The 20,646-nt window shown below is 45.0% G+C and overlaps 1 protein-coding gene across 3 annotated transcripts in view; it reads right to left on the bottom strand.

The window, feature by feature from the left end:
- Nucleotides 1-4,323: 4,323 nt before the first annotated feature.
- Nucleotides 4,324-20,646, bottom strand: part of Xrcc2 (X-ray repair cross complementing 2) — a 58,327-nt gene continuing 42,004 nt past the window's right edge. For 2 of the 3 annotated variants that reach the window (XM_055612854.1, XM_055612855.1), the window contains exons 2-3: nt 10,891-10,972; nt 4,324-5,634 (exon numbers count right to left, since the gene is read on the bottom strand). In XM_055612854.1, coding sequence (XP_055468829.1) covers nt 4,916-5,634; nt 10,891-10,972 — 801 coding nt within the window. In that variant the 3' untranslated portion in view covers nt 4,324-4,915. Of the gene's footprint in view, nt 5,635-10,890; nt 10,973-20,323; nt 20,468-20,646 lie in introns of those variants that run through there. The other variant, XM_055612852.1, reaches the window with a different exon arrangement.

Below are 20,646 nucleotides of genomic sequence, written 5' to 3'. Positions count from 1 at the left end.
AAAATAAAATAAAATAAAATAAAATAAAATAAAATAAAATAAAATAACCCTACATATTCTCTGAGCATGGTGGAACACATCTTTAATCCCAACACTTGGAGGTAGAGGCAGGTGGATCTCTATGAGTTTGAGGCCAGCCTCGTCTACAGCTCCAGGCCAGCTAAGGCTACATAGTGAGACCCTGTCTCAAAAAGACAAAAACCTGCAGGTTGCAGGTGCACAGCCAACTATTATTGGAACTGCAGTTCAGCTCTAAATGGCCGTGGTGAAGAGCTCCAATAAGCAACAGAAGCCTTGTCATGATAGCAGTGCTGGCTTTTACTGGGCGCTTTGGGGTAGTGACTGTTTTTATCATTAACCTCTTAGTAATGACATGCTCTCCACCGACTTTACTCATGCTGCAGCTCAAGGTTTCTGGTGTTTTACGCGCACATTTGTGCAGTCAGTGCATGAGCACATAGGTGGAGGTCAGAGGTTGACCTCAGATATCATTCCTCAGGTGCTGTCACCTTGTGCTTTGAGACAGGATCTTTCTCAAGGGTGTGGGGCTCTGCCTGTCTCTATCTTCCCAGTGCTGGGATTACAAGTGTGCACCACCATGCCTGGCTTTTTACTTGGGTTCTAGGGATGCCACTTGAGTCCTCAGGGTGGCACAGCATGCACTATACCAACTAAGACATCAACCCATCCTTGCTTTCTGGGGCAATTCTCCCTCCAACAGTGATGGAAACAGCGAAGAGGTAGAGTGCTTGCCTAGATGCACAAGGCCCAAGGGTCACTCCCACCAGTGGATGTGTGTAAATGTGGGCTTCACAGTTAAGGGCTGAAAACAAGACATATGGGAAGAAGTGAAAGGGTAAAGTGGGAGGCCAGCCTGGGCTACATGACACGCTGCCTCAACAAACATGCTAAGTGCTATCTTAGTTCTAGAGGTGTCTTTCAAAGGAATGTCTGGATAAACATACATTATTATAACTAGGTTCTTACTGTGACCCTAAGAATTTGCTTGTGAGAAAAGTATGCCAGGAACCGCCCTCCCCTCAAAAGGATCAATATTTTAAGACCTGTAACCACTCATTTATACACTCTTTTGGTCCTATCTAGCACCCTGCATCTGCTACCTACATAATTTATAACACACCACGTCCTTCCCTGTAAGCCCCTTCCTCACCCCCCCACCTCAGCATTGAAATTTCCATGGTGCTTATGAAGTCCCATTAGTTTAACTTTCAGCTTCGAAGAATTTTTATTAACCAGTATTCTTTGTTTGTTTGTTTTTCGAAACAGGGCTTCTTTGTATAGCCTCGACTGTCCTGGACTCGCTCTGTAGACCAGGCTGGCTTTGAACTCAGAGCAATCCATCTGCCTCTGCTGGGATTACTAGTATGGGCCACCATGCCCAGCTCTATCAACCAGAATTCTTAATTTCATCCATCAGGTCAGACAGCAATCTTTTTAAGATAACTAAGTCTTTGGTCTGGCACATTAATATACAATTGTTAATTTAGTTTAATAGAGAAGCTCATTATTTTTTAATCGTGTTCCTGAATAACAGTCCATTAAGAGGGAAAATCCTGTCACAGCCAAGGACAGAACTTTGCTAAGACTTGCAAAGCTACTTGTATAGGCTTGTCACACACACTCTACCAGATTACAGGGCTAAAAAATAGCACCCTGAAAGTGATGGACTCCATTGATCGAATCACTTGACCACAGAGGAAAATGATGAACATTCATAAATTACTTCTGTGTAACATGTAGAGGTGCTTATGTGTAGGTCTGTCCCTAGATCACACAAGGTGGCAGGAGAGAGCCCGTCCTGAGAGGCGGCCTCTCAGCAACACAGCCTTGCCTGCACAGGCAAGAATTTTCTTATTAAAAAAATAAAAATTAAAAAAAAAACATATAGATATAACGGGAACATGAAATACAGACATGTTTAAAATTATATTAAATTTAAATATATAAAATTATATTAAATTCATTAAACCAGCATAATCCCTCCCTGCATTGTAAATACACAAAGATAAATATAGCTCTCATCTCTTAACAAAGAAACTTCTCTTTGTAACATAGATTACAGAAAGTTAAAAGGATTCAAAATGAAGAGAACAAGTGATTACGAGGTGCCCTGCCCCTCCTCATCCATCTACAACACAACTCCTGCACCTAAGGCTCAGGGAACATCTCAGAAGAGTCAGAGGAACATGATGTCTGTTGTGAGATCCATTGAAGCTCAACAACATGGCTGCCTAAACAAGACCTGAACAATGACACCAACAGACATGTTAATATGGAAGAGAGAACTCTCATGGGGTCCCAACCCTAGACAAAAAAACTACAGTTATAGACAAAAATGAAAATCCCCCCCCCCCAAAAAAAAAGGAAATCCCGTTCTACTTTACCAATAAAGACTGAGGAGCCAGATGCTGGGGTGAAAACCTGCTAGCTCAGAGAGGCAGAGAAAGCACCCAGCTGACCTTCTTTCTCAGCTTAGGTCCAGATGGGGGGAAAAAAAAATCCAAAAGGCTTACTAGCTCTACTGACAGCCCAGGAGGAAAAGGCCAAAACAAAACAAAACAAAACAAACAAACAAACAAACAAAAAACCAAGGCCAAAGGCTTTCTAGCTCAAAGGCCAAAAAGGGAGGGAACTGAGGAACTGAAGCCAAAGCTAAAGCCAGAGCTTAAGCTAAAAAATCTTCCTGCTGTCTTAAATAGCCCTCCACTCAAAGTCCCTGCTACCCTTTAATTCCTGTCAGCTGGTTACTTGCTCCACTTCTTGTCCTAGGGTGAACGTTATTAAATCCTGTGTACAGAAAGCTCTTAGATTAAAGATGAGTGCTAGGGCTGGGTGAACCACACCATAATCACCAGTTTATAATAAAAAGTCCTTGGACTATGATAGGGCTCAACCAAACAGAACAAGAAACAGGGTTTTTACAGTTCACAATTTTGGGGTTCACAAATGGGATCAAATATCCTATAACACTATGGGCAGCTAAAAAATGCTGAAAGCAGGAAATAGTCTTCCCCAGGAAAGCACACCCTAATTGGCTATCCAATACCAAGTAGTCAGCCCTAAAAACAAACATACAAGAAACATAAAAACTGAAAAGGCTTATGTGTGTGTGTGTGTGTGTGTGTACCCCAAATATATATGTATATATAGTATATACACACATACATATTCCTGTATATTTAGGAAGAAAAGCTCAGCACAGTGGTGCCTGGCTATAATCCTAGGCAGAGGCAGGTGGATCTCTATGAGTTTGAGGCCAGCCTGGTCTACAAAGCAAGTCCAGAACAGCCAAGGCTACAGAGAAACCCTGTCTTGAAAAATCAAAAAACCAAACAAACGAAAAAAATAGGCCAGAAGCCATGAACGTATTTGAGAGAGCAAGGAGGGTAGTGTACATGGGAGAGGTTGGTGTCAGGGAAGGGAAGGTGGAAATTATGTAATTTAGTTTCAAAATGTTTTTTTAATTATATTAATGAGCCAGGCACAGTGGTACACATCTTAATACCTGCACTTAGGGCACTTAGGAGGCCTGCTAGATGTGCACAGTGAGACCCTGGGATTTTTAAAAAAAAAATTTTTTTTAAAGCTTTCTCACCGCTGAGGGAAACGTCCCACAGCTCTGCGGGAAGAACTGACTGGGGGTCGTGATACACTGAGGCACTGCTGCAAGTAACTGACGGGCCACCCTGCAGTGGCCAGGGGACGTGGCCACGCAGCACTCCTGCACGGCCTCTGCGTTAGCTCCTGCTAGGTTCCTGCCCTTCCTAAGTTCCGTCCTGACGTCCTTCAAGGATGAACTACAGTGTGGACGTCTAAAGCAAAGAAACCCTTTCCTCTCCAGTGTTCTTTTGCCTGCGGTGTTTTGTCACGGCAACAGTCCTCCTCACGAGGACAACTTCTGTGCAGTCCTCTCGTCCCCTGCAGTGTGAGCCCCTTCTGAACTGTGGAGAAGCACAGCACCAACAGTCCCTCAGCTCACAGCTGGAAAGGACTCAGCCTGTTCCAAGGCATGTCTGGCTCTCCTAAGTAGGGAAGAAAGCACCAACAATTCTAAAATGAGTACAACATTTCCCTGTGCTTGAAAAATGACACAGAACCCCAAGAACAATGGAAACCCACCTTGAATTCAAGCGTCACTCAGACCAAAATTCTCGGGCTGTAAGGCACAAGGTGAGCCAACTGTCCCAGCTACTTCACAGGCAGAGGCAGAATTGTGGATGAAGGCCAGCCTAAACTGTACAGGAACATAGCATCACCATGGGAGGGGGAGGCAGGTGGAGAACAGGAAAAGGGGAGAGGTGGAAAGAGGACTCAAATATTCCAGTCCCATCTATTTATTTATCTATTGAACATATCAGCTTCACCTATTTGTTTGTTTGTTTGTTTAATGACTGGCTTTTTGAGACAGGATCTCACTATGTAGCTCTGGCTGTCTTGGAATTCAATCTGTAGACCAGGCAGGCCTGAAACTCAGAGATCCACCTGACTCTCCGCCGAATGCTGGGATTAAAGTTGTGGGCCAGCACGCCCGGCTCATTCCAGGTTCTTGAGGGAGGCAGATGAGTATCCTTCCTTCAATTGGAATAGCAGCTCTGCACATTCTCTTCAATTACAACCTCAAGGAGGCCAAGGGACCAGCAGTGAAACCTCCCGAACGTAAACAGAAAGTGACTGGGTCTGAACGTGTATCATTTACTGAGTTTTAAAACAAGGCTAGTGGAGTTCAGTATGTTCTGCTTGACCTTCCACAGCCTGGAGGGAACAGAGCAGCTTTACTGTACTATTTAGATTAATTTCCCCAGAATTAAAAACTTTAGAATCAAACCACTTTAGCCTATAAAAGACTTTTAAAGACTTGCCTTAGTGCTCCCAAAAGCCTTTTTGATGATAGAGATCAACAAAACTCCACCCCACTTTCTCTGATCATAAAAATGTGTTTTTTTAATCTGTTACTTTTTAAATGACGTGAGACTAACGAGAACCGGCTGCCCTTAGCGTCGTCCTCTCTGGAGAAAATGACTCTGTGTTTCACTATCCTCTGCCAGGCCTTGCAGAGATAGGCTCTGTAGTCCGTGTCCCCCTCGCACGGGTGCCTGGAGGAGGAGGAAGGCCCCTCTGCTGAGTCTGAGGCTTTTTGCATTAGAGTTTGTGTTGTTGTGAAGAGCAGTAGGCGGTACTCGCTGACGAGTCTCTCCAGGAGCTGAGCACACTTCCTCAGCGTAGACTCCTGCAGGGCCACACTGTCGCCCCCACTGACGCGGTCTGTCCAGTAAAAAGCTGACAGGCTATCCACGATGAGGAGGCAGAGAGAGGGGTGACTGCAGAACAGAGCCTCCAGCGAGTGCAGCGTGAGCAGTAGCTGCATGCTGCTGCTACAGTACGCCAGGAAGAATCTGCCAAGGCAGAGCTTGATGGTCTCCTCCGAGCTTTGCGACAGTCTGTGCTCAAGGACTGTCACAAGCCGAAGCATGTCAAAGTGGTAGTCTGTATCAATGAATAAGACTTCTATCTGCAGTCCACCCTCTGATTTTGGAAGTATACATCGGGCTGTTAAATGATAAAGCATTTCTGTTTTTCCTGTTCCTTCTGGACCGTGAAATTCAAGAATATCACCTGTGTAAAATTAAAAAATGTCAGTCAAGATACAGCAATGCAACAGTGGGCCACAGAACAAGTCCAGATAACTTTACAGAGTTACTGGATTCTGAGCTGAAAATCTAAATCCACTTGTTAAAGTGGATCTGCACAGACAAATGCAGATACATAAGGAAATTCATATAGCATCTCTGAGAAAGGACCCAGTTTAAAGAAGTTTTTAGCTTTGGTTGGTGCTGAGGAGAAATCCAGGCCCTCAGCTGTGGCAGGAAACAGCTCTCCCATGGACCTACACTCCATCCAGAAATGAGAAGCCGGCCAGCACTGACAACATAAAAAGGAGTGACAGGGCTGACATGGCACAAAAGTGAAATGCCCCGAGATGGCCCACAAGACTCAGGGTCATGGCAACCTCATGGTCTTTGTTGGTTGAACCTGAGTTCAGGTCCCAGAGCCCACATAATGCTCCCGCGGTAGCTCTCCTGTGGTGAAATGGGGGTAGAGACAGAAGAATGCCCAGTCCAACCAACCTGCTGTGCAGTGCTGATGAGAGCATGTCTCAAAGCGGAAGGTGGGGACCAGTATCACACGTATACAGAGTAATATAAAACCGGTTTGAAGGACACAGTTGACCACACAAAAGCACCAGGTACAAACTGACGGCAGGTTTCCTTAGTCTCTCGGGAGCCTAGCACTGGTAGGAAAAGCCACTTCGGCAGCTATGGAACTGATGGCCAATCTTGAGCATCACTGATTGGATTAGGAAGCGCCTGGTCAGAGAGTAACGCCTTAGGGTGTGTCTGGGAAGATCTGCTATCATCCCTGGGTGACCTCATATGATATCATTACTGGAAAGTGAGAAAGGAGAAGGAGGGGCTTATCTGGAGGAAGCAAGTCACTGGAGGTGTGTCTCTGGAAGATATCCTGCCCTGGTCGCTTCATGACTCAAAAAGTGAAGAACTGTCTTTCCACATATTCTCACCTGACGGTAGCCTGGGGCCAAGTGAACATGGACGGAGCCCTCTGAAACCATGAGCCAAAGGGAAAGATTCCTTCAATAAGGTGTTGTGAAAGTAACTAATAATCATCTAACTTCACTGCCTATGGCCTTCTCCAAGGCTGGTACCTGAGTATCCTAACCCCAGGACAGGCAATGCAGCTTCCTACAGCCCTCTCCAAGCATTTCCCTGAAGAGGACAAATCACAGCTGTCCTTCAGCAGGACTCACAGACTCAGCCCTGGAAAGCTGTGAGTTAGGGCTCACAAGTTTCCCTAAGGCGGCACATAAAGAATTCCCAGCATTGGGTCTGGAGAGATGGCTCAGTGGTTAAAAGCACTGGCTGCTCTGGCAGAGGACTCAGACCTGATTACTAGCACCCACATGGCGGTTCAGAACTGCAGCTCCAGCCTGAGGGGATCCAGCACCCTCTTCCGACCCCTGTGAGCACTGCACACATGGCGCAGACGTTCTTGCAGGTAAACCCACATACATAAAGAGAATGGGGAGGGGAGGCAACAGAAAAGAATATTCCTTTGCCATGAATTAAACTGAAAAAAAAATTTAAAGTTTAAGGTTAAATTCTTAGTCGAGGGATCAAGTTCATGGTAATGTCACTTCTCTGTTACAGATTAACGGTGACGTAGACAGGTACAGAACAGCCAATCCTAACAAACACCACATCTGAATTCTGTCACTAAGATCTTCCAACCGAAGTCCCTGCAGATTTGTTTCATGATAAATTCAGATAAGTTTTACTGATCTTATAAACATGTACGATTTGTTCCTTAATATAAAAAAATGTTCAAATAGTATCCTTTTAAGTGGGACAGTCCTTGTAACTTTATATGAAGTTATGATTTCATGTTTGTGAGCTGTTACAAAAAAAGCTAGCACCCTTGTCCAGGCAAAGTGCTGAACACGGAAACGTGAAGTTAAAAATAAAAGGAAAGGGAAGAGAAGACAAAAATCCTGGAGTTTGGCACTTGAAAACTGAGTCAGCTGAGGAAATCTGGATGGATGGTTTGGTAAGACAGCTCCTCTTGGATGCTGGGAGGAGTTGGAGCTGACAGAGGCAAGAACCTTTAGATAACACAAGAAAAAAGCAAAGCAATCGCCTTGATACCGGCCTGTGTAGCCAACACATTGAATTTGCAGGTCACAATTCCTAGTTCTGAGGACTTAGAAACCGGGCACTGCAGTAAGCAGCCTCCGTCTGCATCTGCATTAGAAATGCTTCCACATCGAAGAGCACAAGGCTCTTACTGCAGCAGCGTAAACTTCCTATAACAGATGCTGGGAGTGTAACTAACATAGCACCCAAGTATTGGGTGTGCTAGTCTACCAACTGAGCTCCTGTTCAGTTTTATAGAAAACGTAAATGTAAGCACAGGTTTTTGGTAGTGACTAAACATGATGTTTTTCAAAGTTTCTATAATATTTGAATGCAAAGATACGCTATAAACTCTTGCCCTAATACCCGTTCAGTTTCCTAAAGTCCACCCGTGAATATAAACACATGTGAAATGACATGCTTTCCTATAAAGGAAATATGTCTGACACTCCTCTGCCTGGCACCTGGCCAGCAGCTGCCCACTGGAGCTGCTGAACTTTAAGAGGAGGTAACACTTACATGAGGACATTTGGGGCCAGTTGAACAATCAAATAACCAATCAGTTGTTTCCCTGCCTTAGCCACCAAACTATTTTTCTTTTCAGGAAACATTTCCACTCACCAAGCACAGTTTTGAACACTGAGGCTCCTAATATAAAGTCTCCTTTCAAAATATCCACATTCAAAAATGAAAGCAACAAACACTCTCAAGCTTGGTGTGGTGATGATCCTTGTAATCCCAGCATTCCTGAGGGTTAACCTCAGCTACACAGTAAATCTGAGGATATCTCAGGTTATAAGAGGCCCACACTCAACAGATAAATGCACACAACCCTAAAACCTGCATTACTGTTTCCAAGTACTTTCCTTCAGTAAAATGGAATGTTTTGGTAGACACAATACAGAGCTGAAGTGGGTAAGAGCACAAGGATGAAGAGTAACTAGATCTCCACAGTAGTGAAGGCTTAGCCAGCTATTCAAAGTAAGGTGATGGCAATCCAAACTAGACTGTTAGAAATTACGATATTAACTAGCAACAAGGAAAAACCGCTGAAACTATAAAAGAATGGCAAAGAAATTAAAATAGTATAGCAGAACGACTAGTGAGATGACTCAGTAGTTAAGAGCACTGGCTTCTCTTCCAGAGGACCCAGCACCCAGATGATGGCTCACAACCACCTGTAACTCCAGCTCCAGGGTTCAACACACTCTTCTGGCCTCCGTGGGCAGACAGCTAGGCAGACAAAACATCCATACATGTGATATAAAATAAACAAATCTTGGAAAACAAATAGTTTGCCAAAGTACAATCTATTAAAATAAAACAAAACAACCAGAAAAGGAGAACTAGAAAAAGAGAAAAGGTATCAGACACAAAACAGGGAGAAAAACGGTCAAAACTCTATTTCATCAGTAGTTTTACTACTAAAAGAATTAAATATTCCAGTCAAAAAGCAGATAGGCAAACTAGAAGAAAAAAGCCAGGATCCAATAGAGAGCATCCTACCACGGCACAAGGCTTAGTAAATTTAAAAGGCCTGATATCAAAGGAGCATGCATTTCCAATCAGAAAAGACCAAAAACAAACCAATGATGAGCTACAGATCTTTTTGTTTATTTTTTGAGACAGGACCTTGCTAATACAACAAGCTGGCCTCATACTCTGCTCTTCCTGCTTCAATCTCCTGAATGCTGGGACTACCAGAATGTACCGGCATGCCTGCTGGTAAGTCTTCCTGGCCTTAGAAGAGGGAATAAGGGTCCTGTACACGATATTAAAATATGAGCAAAGAAGAGACCTCAACAAAGCCCTGTGCTTCAGAATAATCAATAATCAATGCAGCCCGGTGACAGCGTGGAGAGGCACACTGCAGCTTCAACTGCTGGAGAAGCATCTTTTACTAAAGCACGAATGGCCACTACCAGGCAATAATGAAAAGGGAACTTGGTTTTAAAATTAGCAAATATCTGACATTTCTGCTAAAAAGACAGGCAACCTGTGAGTGAGCTCAGGTAAGAAACAGCAACAGACTCAGCCACCATGGAAAGATAAAGCAGAACCACAACAGGGTGTCACTCCAAACTGAGCAGGATGCTGCAAGCACAAAGACACTCTGACAATTAGTCCTGGGATGTGGGGAATTTGCAACCGACACCTCACTGATGGTCACTAGGCAAGTGTGAAACTGCTTTAGAAATCACTTTGGCTGTTTCTCCAAAGATGAACACACAGTTGCTTTCCAACCTAGAGTCTCCCCAATGGGTGTTACCCAAACCACATCTATCCACAGAAAGACTTGTACTAAAACCACAGCGACTATGCTGGAGTGATGCCTCAATGCTTAAGAGTACTGGCTGCTCTTGCAAAGGATCTGGGTTCTGTTCCTAGCACCCACATCATGGCTCACAACCATCTCTAACTCCAGTTCCAGGGGATCCAATACCTCTTCTGACCTTGGCAGGTACTAGGCATCTACGTGGTTCATAGACATACACACTGGCAAAACACTCACATGCATAAAATAAATAAATCTTAGAGGGGGAGGGGCGAGCTATTGATAACCTGCTACACAAAGACAGACATGAAAGTCTACCTTAATTACACAAGCCCTCCAGAAAGGGCAAGTGTACAGAGAAAGCTGGCTATGGTTGCAGAAGGCTGGTTACTAGTACAGATGGGTTTCTTTCTGGGGTGAAAGTTACACAACTGTGTGACTATACTAAAAACAACTCAATTATAGGCCTAAATTCTATGCATCACACTGAAACTAAGCTTAAGTACTCCACCCTCCCCGTGAGCTTCCCTACTATCAAACAAGCTGTACCTATTTTTCCTACTGGAGAAATAGTAACACAATAACTGGGAACCTCCCTCAGGACTTCCTTGCAGCTCTGCAAACTTCTAAAGAGAAAAAATGAAAAATAAGCCAAGCAGAATTCCCATGAACACTGTGCACTGGGAAAGAGGCCAGTGTGTGTGCTGAAGATGAGGTCACCTGACAGACCAGGAAGGCTTGCAGCTCCCGGCCCTAGTGTGCCTCGAGCTCAGCCCACACTGTGTGGACTGTGTGTGGATACAGGCCTGCAGGCACATTTGTGAACTCAGTAGAAAATGGTCTCACAGAACTTCCTTTCAAAGGCTCCTGTTAAGGGCTGTGTTTTACCATGCATTGGTGAATCTTCATCAGCAAACAGGTTGGGTTCTAGTTCTTTCAAAGAGCTTCTGCCTTCAAGTCGGGCGAGGAGCTTACAAAAGAAAGAGAGAGGAAAATATTATTTAAAAGGACACAAAAGCCTAGAAATTATATTTATGTAAGTTTCAAAAAAAAATCTTTAAGACCATATTTTGAAGACTTAAAGTATTAAACCAGAAATATAACTTAGGATAAATAGTTTATGTTTAAAAGATTTTATTGTTGATCTGTATGTGTGTATATGAGCCATGTGTATACAGGTGTTGTAGATCCTGGATTTGGAGTTAACGGCAGTGGTGAGCACCACTGTGGGTGCTGGAAGCCTAATGGGTCCTCTGCAGGAGCAGCACACACTTTTAACTGCTGAGCCATCTCTCCAGCCCCTCCTCTTCTTCTTTTTTATAATTTTTTTTTTTTTTTTTTAAGACAGGGTCTTCCACTGTTATACAGAGAAACCCTATCTGGAAAACAATCCACCTATCAACAACAACAAAAGACAGGTCTTCCTATGTAGCCATGGCCAGCCTGGGACTCACTATATAAATCAGGCTGGTCTCTAAAACTCAGAGATCTACCTGTTCTCTGCTTCCCAGTTGTATTAAAGGCATATGCCCCATGCTCAGCCCTGTTCATTTATTTTTAAAATATTTAACTTTTAATTTACATACCAAATCTATTGATGTCAAAAGAGTCTGATCCCTCAAAGGAATGGATAGCAGCTGTAGGGTATAAGGCCAAATTTCTAAGGGCAAACTATTTACCGTCAGTGTATTTTACAATAATATTTTTGTGCTTAAATCAGTTATACAGTGCTGATTTAATTTGTCCCATTTTATCTGGCTGGGGAAGGGTCAAAGGGGAAAGGCAGAGGAAAGGTTTCCTAAGCAGCTCTAGGCTTAGCTGTGTTTTAGAAGTAAGTAGGAGTCCAAGTACACGGGCCACATGCAAGTGGACCAGGCTTGAGAGATGGGTGCAGCCAAAATGCGTAAGGAGCACGCTGTGCAGGCAAAGTACAAGCGGACTTGAACTGTAGGAGCTTGTTGCAAGAACCAGGCAGGAAGAATACTTGATTGATTTTAGAACCACAGAGGACAAACACCTCTGGCCATGTCTCAGAGTATTCCAGGAGGTTAAACTGAAGAGGAGAGAACCTCCATCAATGTGTGAGGTACCATCACAGGGGCTAGGGTACCAGACTGAGTAAAAAGGAAAGCAAGTAGTGCTAAAACATTCCGACCAAAAGCAACTTAGAGGAGGAAAGGGTTTAACTGGCTTATACTTCCAGGTCACAATTCATTGAGAGAAATCAGGGCTGGAATAGCAGAAGCCAGACAGAGAAAGCATGGAGGAACACCGTTTGTTTGCTCTCTGCCAGTGTTTAGCTGGCTCTCTTGAAAAGCCCAGGGCCAGCACCAATCGATGGTACCTACATAGTGGGCAGGGCCCTACAGGATCAATTAACAAACAGGACAGTCCCCCACAGACATGCCTGTAGGTCAATCTGATCTAGGCAAATCCTCAGTTGAAGCTTTCCTCTCAGGTGATTCTAGCCTGTGTCACAAGACAATTAAAGCTCTCTAAGGCAAATGCCTTGAATGTTTCTTTATTTACTGACTGAGGACGCAGTGTGACGAGCCATCTCAAACTCCTGCTCTCATGCATTCCCTCCCCAAAGGACTTCAGTCAAAACAAACTTTTTGTCCCTTGAGTTGCTTTTGTTGGGTGTCTGGTCACAGCATTGAGAAGAGCAACTACCACAGAAGACAAGGAGCTGGCCTCTGCTGTGATAAGCCTGACTCCATGCTTCCTGCCTCTGGAACTGCTTTGCAGGAGCAATGTGGAAGAGTTTACAGCTATGGGCAGAAAAGCTCTAGAAAGCTATATGCAGAGCTGAATAGGTCATCCTGGTGGAAGGTTGGAAGGTCAGAATGCAGGGAGAAATGTGGACAGCGAAGGCCTAGTTCCATTTAGATGGCTAGAAGGATTCAAGCTACATTTAGCAAAAAATCTGGCAGCGCTCTGAACTTGGGTATGGCTGAACTCCAAAGTAATGAATGTATCTGTTTGGTGGTGGAAATCTCAAGACAGGACAACATTTAGGTCATGTCCTTGTTACAGGAATATAGACTGCAAGAGTGAGGGGGTCATGGAGTTTTATGCCATAGTTCTAGAAAGCTGGGAAGACCAGCAATGTGTGGCAGGTTTGGAGGTCAGTATGTAAAGCTGTGATGATGAAGGCCACATTTCAACAGTGACCTCAGAAGACGCCAGGACCATCAGATATCCCCTGTGGAAATCTGTAGCATGGAGTGGCTCAAGAGAGCAGCTCTGTGTGTTGCAGGCCAGAGCTGAAATGAAGAGGCTTCCCCATGTCCTTTGGAGTTATAGGAACATGAGAGGCAGCCATAACCTGAGGGCACTGTGTTTTTACCTGCCCAGAATGAACTACTCTATCCCACTCATTCAAGTGTTCAGACCTGAGTAATAATTTACACAGGTCCCCTGTGATGACTAAACAAACTTACTATGGAGCCAGGTATCCGTAAAGGTCATTGACCTTTTGCTCTGGAATGCCTGGAAGAACCTAGTGGCCTGCAGATGAGATAAGAATAGGATGATGGCTGGTAGCACACGCCTTTGATCTAAAGCATTGGGGAGGCAGAGGCAGGTGGATCTCTGAGTTGGAGGCCAGCCTGCTCTACAAAGCAAGTCCAGAACAGCCAGGGCTACACAGAGAAACCCTGTCTTGAGATAAATAAAGAATAGGATAATGAGCTATTATTATTATATATTGGGAAAGACACAAATGAAGGAGAGAAAACCATTTTCCTTCCCAGTGGATTCCATGGCTAGTTGTAATACACACCTTTCTGATGCCTGCTTTAAACGCCCCCTCAACCTTCCTTTTGCACAGCTGTTTGACTCTAAGGCTGCTGTCCTTAGCAGTAGGAATACAATTAATCGAAATTTGATTCGTGCCTGTCTTAGGTTTCCCCTGGAGGATTCGAATGCCATACCAGAGCCTCATTCCACCAAGAGTGCCAGGTAAATACGGGGCTACAGGTTTAACATTTGTACAGCTGGGTTTCGGCCTTGCTTTGCTTTGTACTACCGCCAGTCATTGATGTCACTGTGAAAGTAGCTTATTTGCTCTTTACAGACCACAAGAGCATGGATTTTGGGCTTTAACATGGTTTCTAGTGTCAGCACAGACCACGAACAGGGCTCCTGGTTGCTGTAGAGCCACAGACCCAGATAAGACCCTTGGATGCAGCTGGGACTGTGGACATCAACATGGCTTCTGGATGTAGCATAAACCATGGACACTGCCTGACATTCAGTGGCGGCATAGGTCATGGACATCAACACAGTTGTGCCTACGATAAGACCACAGACCCAGACATGGCTCTCTGCAGCAGCACAGACCTGGACATTATGATGGCCTTGGCTTCAGGCCCCCAGCAGCAACATGGCTTCAGGTTGCAACATAGACCACAGACATCCGCATAGCCTTTAGTGGTAGCATTGACAGATATCGACATAGATCTGTCCTCAGTGGCAGCACAGGCCTATTGACCAGGTAGCAGCGCAGGCCACCCACATGGTATGGCCCCTGGTGGCCAGCCAGCATTTCTTAACTGGAAAGCTCCAGGTCCCAGTGACAGACTTTGTCTCAAGAAACAATGTGGGCAGCTCCTGAGGAGCAAGACTGAAGCTGGCTTCTTGCTTGCTTGAATGTACTCATTGAAAGAAAGGAAGGGAAGGCAGGCAGGCAGCCGGAATGGGCAGTGGGAAGGCTAAGAAGCAGTTGCCCTGATGTCTGTATGATTAATGTGGACATCTGGCTCTATCACAGATATTCTCTAAAAGCAGAGGATGTGCTGGCTTGTTTTTATGTCACTTTGACATGGTCTAGAATCATCTGGGAAAACAGAACCTCAATTAAGAAAATGTTACCACCAGACTGCCTGTAAGGATGCCTGTGGAGGCATTTTCCTAATGTTTCTGATGTGGGAGGGCCCAGGCCATTGTACAGGGTACCATCCCTGGTCTGGTGGTCCTACGTGGTATAAGAAAGCAGGCTGAGAAAGCCAGTCAGCCACACTCCTCTGTGGCCTGTGCTTTTTCTGCTTTGACTTCCCTGGATCATGAGCTATAAGATGAAATAAACCTTTTTCTTCCCAAGTGGCTTTTGGGTGCAGTTTTATCATAGGACAGAAGACTAGAGTGAGGCCCATGACTATAGTTTCTGATGCGAGGGAGGTTTAGGCTAGGGGATCTCAAGTTTCAGTGTTGCCTGGACAATACACTGAAATTCTATCTCAAAAATGTTAAATATAATGTAATAAAATCAGAAGACTAATTCTTTCCACATGTGAAATTAGACTCCTCAGCTACTTCCAAAATTCAATTGCCCTTTACGGCATAGACCCAGGCTTGGATCTTGAACAAAGCATTTGTCTATATTACACAGAAAGACAACTGTTACTCCAGTATGATATAGCTAATCCCAGGGCTCTAAATTTATTCCCAGAAGGGCTGCTGCTTTATAATTACTTTTTTTTAAAAGCCATCATTTTATAAGAGTAAAAGACAAATGCATAAAAGTCAAATGAAGCTATAAGATATGCCTATTTAAGCATTACTTTCACAAGCAATTTATGGAGGCTAGAATTTCAACTTAATAAATTAGTATTTCATTAGGTATATGATTAAGTTTTAATTGAGAAGGGTACTTCAGAGGTGGCTCCGTAGGTAAAGTGCTTGCTGTGCACGCCTGAAGACTTCAATTCAGATCCCCAGACCCATGTAAAGCCAGGCAGGTGCAGTAGTGTACATATGTGTCACTTGGGAGGGTAGAGACAGGAGGACCCCTGTAGCTTGCTCGCCCATCAGCCTACCTGCAGCATGGGATAGGTACATGTACACACAAACACACAGATGTTATTGGGCAGTTACAGCGGACTATGCTGAGAAAATACGGCATCGATTTTTTATTTAACCCCGTTGCTGATTACTGAACCCAGGACCTTGTGCATGCTAGGTGTGCTGGTTAGTTCTTTGTTGACCTGAAACATCTAGAGTCATTGGGAAGCTTCAGCTGAGGTCTCTAGGAGGAAACTCTGTGAGACGTTTTCTTGGTTAACGAGGGAGGGCCTAACCCACTGTGGATGGCACCCACGTCCCACCACGCCTCTGCCGGTAGGCCTACGAGGTATCCCTCCACGGCCTCTGCCTTGATTTCCCTCAATGATGGGCTGTGATTGCGAAGTGTAAGCCGAACTAACCCTCTCCTTCCCCGTTGCTTTGTCATGTAGTTAACACAACAAACAGAAAAGCAAGACAAGCAGACAGTGCTGTCGGAGCCACACTGAGCCATTATTGTGTGACAGGGCTAGGCAGTACAAAGGTTCCCCCATCTTGTATTCTTGCTGAGGCTCTTTCAGGTTTAACTAGAATCTGATCTCCTTGATGGAGAATCCCATGGAAAACAACCCAGATCTACCTAGGAACCAAAGGTCAGGATGTCCTAGCTAACTTACCTGAGTTTTCGTTAAAACTATCTGTTTGTGCAGGAACCCCCTCTAGCTAACTGTTCATATCTTAGTTGCCTGTTTGTGAGACAACTGTTTGGAGGCCTCCTCCAGCTGGCTGAGTATTTTGAAACTGCCTGCCTCAAACTGCTTACTCTTTGAACCCCTTCCCCCCACAGCTGCTAAGAGAGATGCCTCGGTAAGGTCTCAGCCCTTAAAAACTCCATGTTCTGGACAATCCTAGGTCTCTAAACACTGGAGTGTAGTGCCAGCCAGCTGGAATAAAGACTTCCAATTGGCTATAAGCTGTCTGAGTGTTCATCTCTGGTGGGCTACCAGGAACAAAAGGAGCCTGAACACTTTTACCGTAATGTGAACATATTCACCCTATGTGTGCACATGCAGGTATGGCATAGCACATGTGGTGAGGTCAGAGATCAGCCTGTGGAAATCAGTTCTACTCTTCTACCAAGTGGGTCCTGGGCAATCAAAGTTGGTTAAAAGGCTTCATGGCAAGCCTTTTACCCATTAAGGGCCTTGCTAGCCTCTACCCTCCTATTTTGAGACAAAGTCTCATGTAGCCCATGTTGGCCTCAGACTCACTCTGAAACAGGATAGCCTTGAACTCTTGCTACCATGCCTGCTTTTATGTGGTGCTGGAGATCAAACCCAGAACCCGAGCATGCTAGGCTAGCATTCTACCAATTGGGCGAGTTACAGCACCAGCTTTGCAGGAACTTTGGATGGCAGAATGCTGACCACTTTCATGGGAGGTAAAGTTTGGTGACATTCTCTCATCCTCTTTGTATTAGTTACCTGTCTCATTGCTGAACCAAAAACAGCTGACAAAAGCAGCTTAAGGGAGGAAGAGAAAGAAGGGAGGAGGGGAGGGCCACTTTATTTTGTTTACAGTTTCAGGAGACAAAGACTACCATGGTGGAGAAGGTATGATGGCTGATCACATGGCATCTACAGTCAGGAAGCTGAGAGTGATGAATACATGTGCTCAGCTCGCTTTCTGCTTTTATTCAGTACAGGACCCCAGCCCATGGCAGAGCCTGTCTTCCCACCTCAATGAACCCAACCTAGAAAATCCCTTATACGTATGACCAGGGATTTGTTTCCATGGTGACTTAACATCACATCAAGTTGACAATTGAAATAAACCGTCATGATCTTCTAACTTTCCCTAAGGAAGAAAAGTTCATTTGCACATGCTCCCACTCCCCCATGCTCCTCACTCCAACACGGCTTTGAGGCAGGTTACAATAAACCTTAGGTATCCTGGAACTCACTATGTAGTATAGGCTGGCCTCCCATGCTGGGAAGCAGCACTGGCCTGGCTACAGGTCTGCTGACGGGCGTTTTAAGAGCAGGGAATACTCTACTGTGTGTGGCAGTGTAAAGGTTGCTGATGATGCTGATGGCAGAACTGGGTGCCTGGGAGTTAAAGAAGCAGAGGCAGAGGCAGAGGGCACAGCCCACTCTGTAACAAGCAAAGAAATGGGACTAGCGGTGGGAGCATGGCCAGGTAACACCTTCTCGGTTTTGTTTTTATTTAAAGTTGGGAAACACCTTCTCGGTTTTGTACTTTATCTTAAGTTGTGATTCTGGCAAAAAAAAAAAAAAAAAAAAGTAGGAAAAAAAATGCAGAAACCAAACATGGTGGTGCTTGCCTTTAATCCCAGTACTCAGGAGGCAGAGGCATCATGAGTTCAAAGACATGTTCCGGCTACGTAGTTCAAGGACAGCCTGGACTACATGAGACCCTGCTTCAATAAAACAAAAACAACAACAGAGAGAAGTACAAAGGAAAATGACCGTAGGAGTAGCATGGTGAAATCCTTTCCTCTTCATTTTAAAAGTGTACTTTAGTCAAGAGGTGGGGTTGTACATCTTCAATTCCAGTGCTGGGGAGGCAGGGGCAGGCAGATCTCGGTGAGTTTGTAGCCAGCTTGGTCTACAGAGCAAGTTCAGGGCAGCCAGGGATACACAGAGAAATTATGTCTCACAGAAACAAACAAACAAACAAACAAACAAAAAAGTGTATTTCAGGGGCCAGAGCAATGGCTCACTTGCTGTTCTTGCAGGGGGCCCAGGCTCAAGTCTTAGAAACCACATGGTAACTCACAACTATCTGTAACTCATTTTCAGGGAATCTGAAGATAGATCGTTCTGGGTTCTGTGTGCCCAGGCATGTACAAGGTATATACATACACGAGGCAAAACATTTATGTAAATGAAATTTAAAAGTTTATAAGTTTGTGATTACACAAAACTAATTATTTTTAAGTAAATATTACTTGTCTTATTTAATATTTGTCTCTGGCAAAGGGCAGCCCTGTAGCTTTCTTTTCCCTTTGAAAGCCAGTCATTTGAAAAACCACTGTCATCAATATTTATAGTGTGTATTATACTGGTGACATGCTCAGTGAATTTAGAGAAAAGGCCTGGCCTGGGAGCTAGGAGAGAAGTGGGAAACAGTGCCTGTGTGTGCGTGTCTCTGCTTTACAACGAGAGATGCAAACTCCACCTATTTCTTAGAGCTCACTTCCCAACATTCTGTTTCAGCTCTATAGGACCACTAGCTATTCCCCTAAATCAGTGGTTTTCAACCTTCCTAATGCTGAGACCCTTTGATACAATTCCTTATGTTGTGGTGACCCCAACCATAAAATTATTTTTGTTGTTACCACATAACTGTAATTTTGTTACCATTATGAATCATAGTGTATTTTTTGAGATAGTTTGCAAAATGGGCTGTGACGCACAGGTTGAGAACTTTGCCTTGCATGGTGCCTTCGCTAAATTCAGAGCATACCTGAGCTTCCTCTGCTTAATCTGTCACCACCACTTCCTCTTCCTCCACAAACCACTTCAGATGGTCCTTAAAATTCTAGCGTGGGGCTGGGAATTGTAGCTCTGTTGGTAGATCCCCTGCTTATTCATGCCTTTTCACTTGGCAGTGCAGAACCAGGCATGGTGGCACACACTTGTAATCCCAGCATTTGGGAGGGAGGAGGAGCAGCAGTTGAAGGTCAGGAGCTGGAGAGATGGCTCGGAAGTGAAGAATGGATACTGCACTTACAGAGAACATGAGTTTGGCTCGGGTGACTTTGCTTGTAACTCCAGCTACATCTTTTCCTGTCCTCCTCTGGCCTCCAAATACATCAGCAGTCATGGGCACATAACAACCCACAGACACACATGCATTTACTTCATTTATATAAGTAAATAAATAAATAAAGTTCAAGGCCAGCTTGAGCTACCTTCATCCTGTCTGAACACATTAAGTCATCACCATCTATTTTACAGATCCTCTTTTGGAGTGGCATGCATTAGCACATACTGTACATTTTAAGGCAGTTTAGATTATTTGTTTGAGAGGCGTCTCACCATGTAGCCCTGGCTGGCCTGGAACTGCCTATGTAAACCGGGCTAACTTCAAACTCACGGAGACCTGCCTGCCTCTGCCTCTTTAGTGCCGGAATTCAAGGCGTGCACTGCCACGCCTGCCCACTTTTTGTTGTTCCTTAGTCTTTAACTCTTGGCTGACACAATATTTGTGCCAGTAACACACGTGGTTAACGGTTCCATTCCTGAATGAAACGGCTTGCGTGGCTCTGAAGAGACAAGGCGTGGTACAAGCAGGTTAGGGAGGGGAAGCAAGCTACCTAAACAACACCTATTCCATAACACGTCCGCAGCTGCCTCAACGAGTGGTCCTCCCTTTCCTCAGTTCCTGCAGCACAGCTCGCCATCGCGCAATGGTTCCCTGGCGGCTGTCGCGCCGTCCCCACAAGGGCTCCGGGCCGCCGGGAGACCTCCCTTTGTGGTCCGCGGCCTTCCTGCCGCCCCGCGGCTCTCACCTCTGTCCCGGATTCGGCCCTGCGAAAGTCGCTGCACATCGCCCCGCCAGCTCCTCGGATTTAACTTTCCCGCCGGCAAGGCCATTTAGCCAGAGAGGTGACAGTAGGACCAGCGGCCCCGCGTGCGCGTGCGCATCCCGCGGGCTCGGAGCCAGAGAGGCCGGGAGCATGCGCAGTAAAGCGGCGGCGCCCTCTCGGTGACGGCAGACTCCTGCGCCTCCCCAGGCCTTTCGTTTTCGTCTGTTAGTAACCTCTGATTTTTAAATTTTATCTATCTCTATCTATCTATCTATCTATCTATCTATCTATCTATCTATCTATCT

This window comes from Psammomys obesus, unplaced genomic scaffold, assembly GCF_907164565.1.
Source record: "Psammomys obesus unplaced genomic scaffold, mPsaObe1.curated_primary_1811, whole genome shotgun sequence".
Taxonomy (NCBI): Eukaryota; Metazoa; Chordata; class Mammalia; order Rodentia; family Muridae; genus Psammomys; species Psammomys obesus.
Note: the sequence above shows the minus strand (reverse complement) of the source record. Positions and strands in the feature narration are given on the sequence as shown.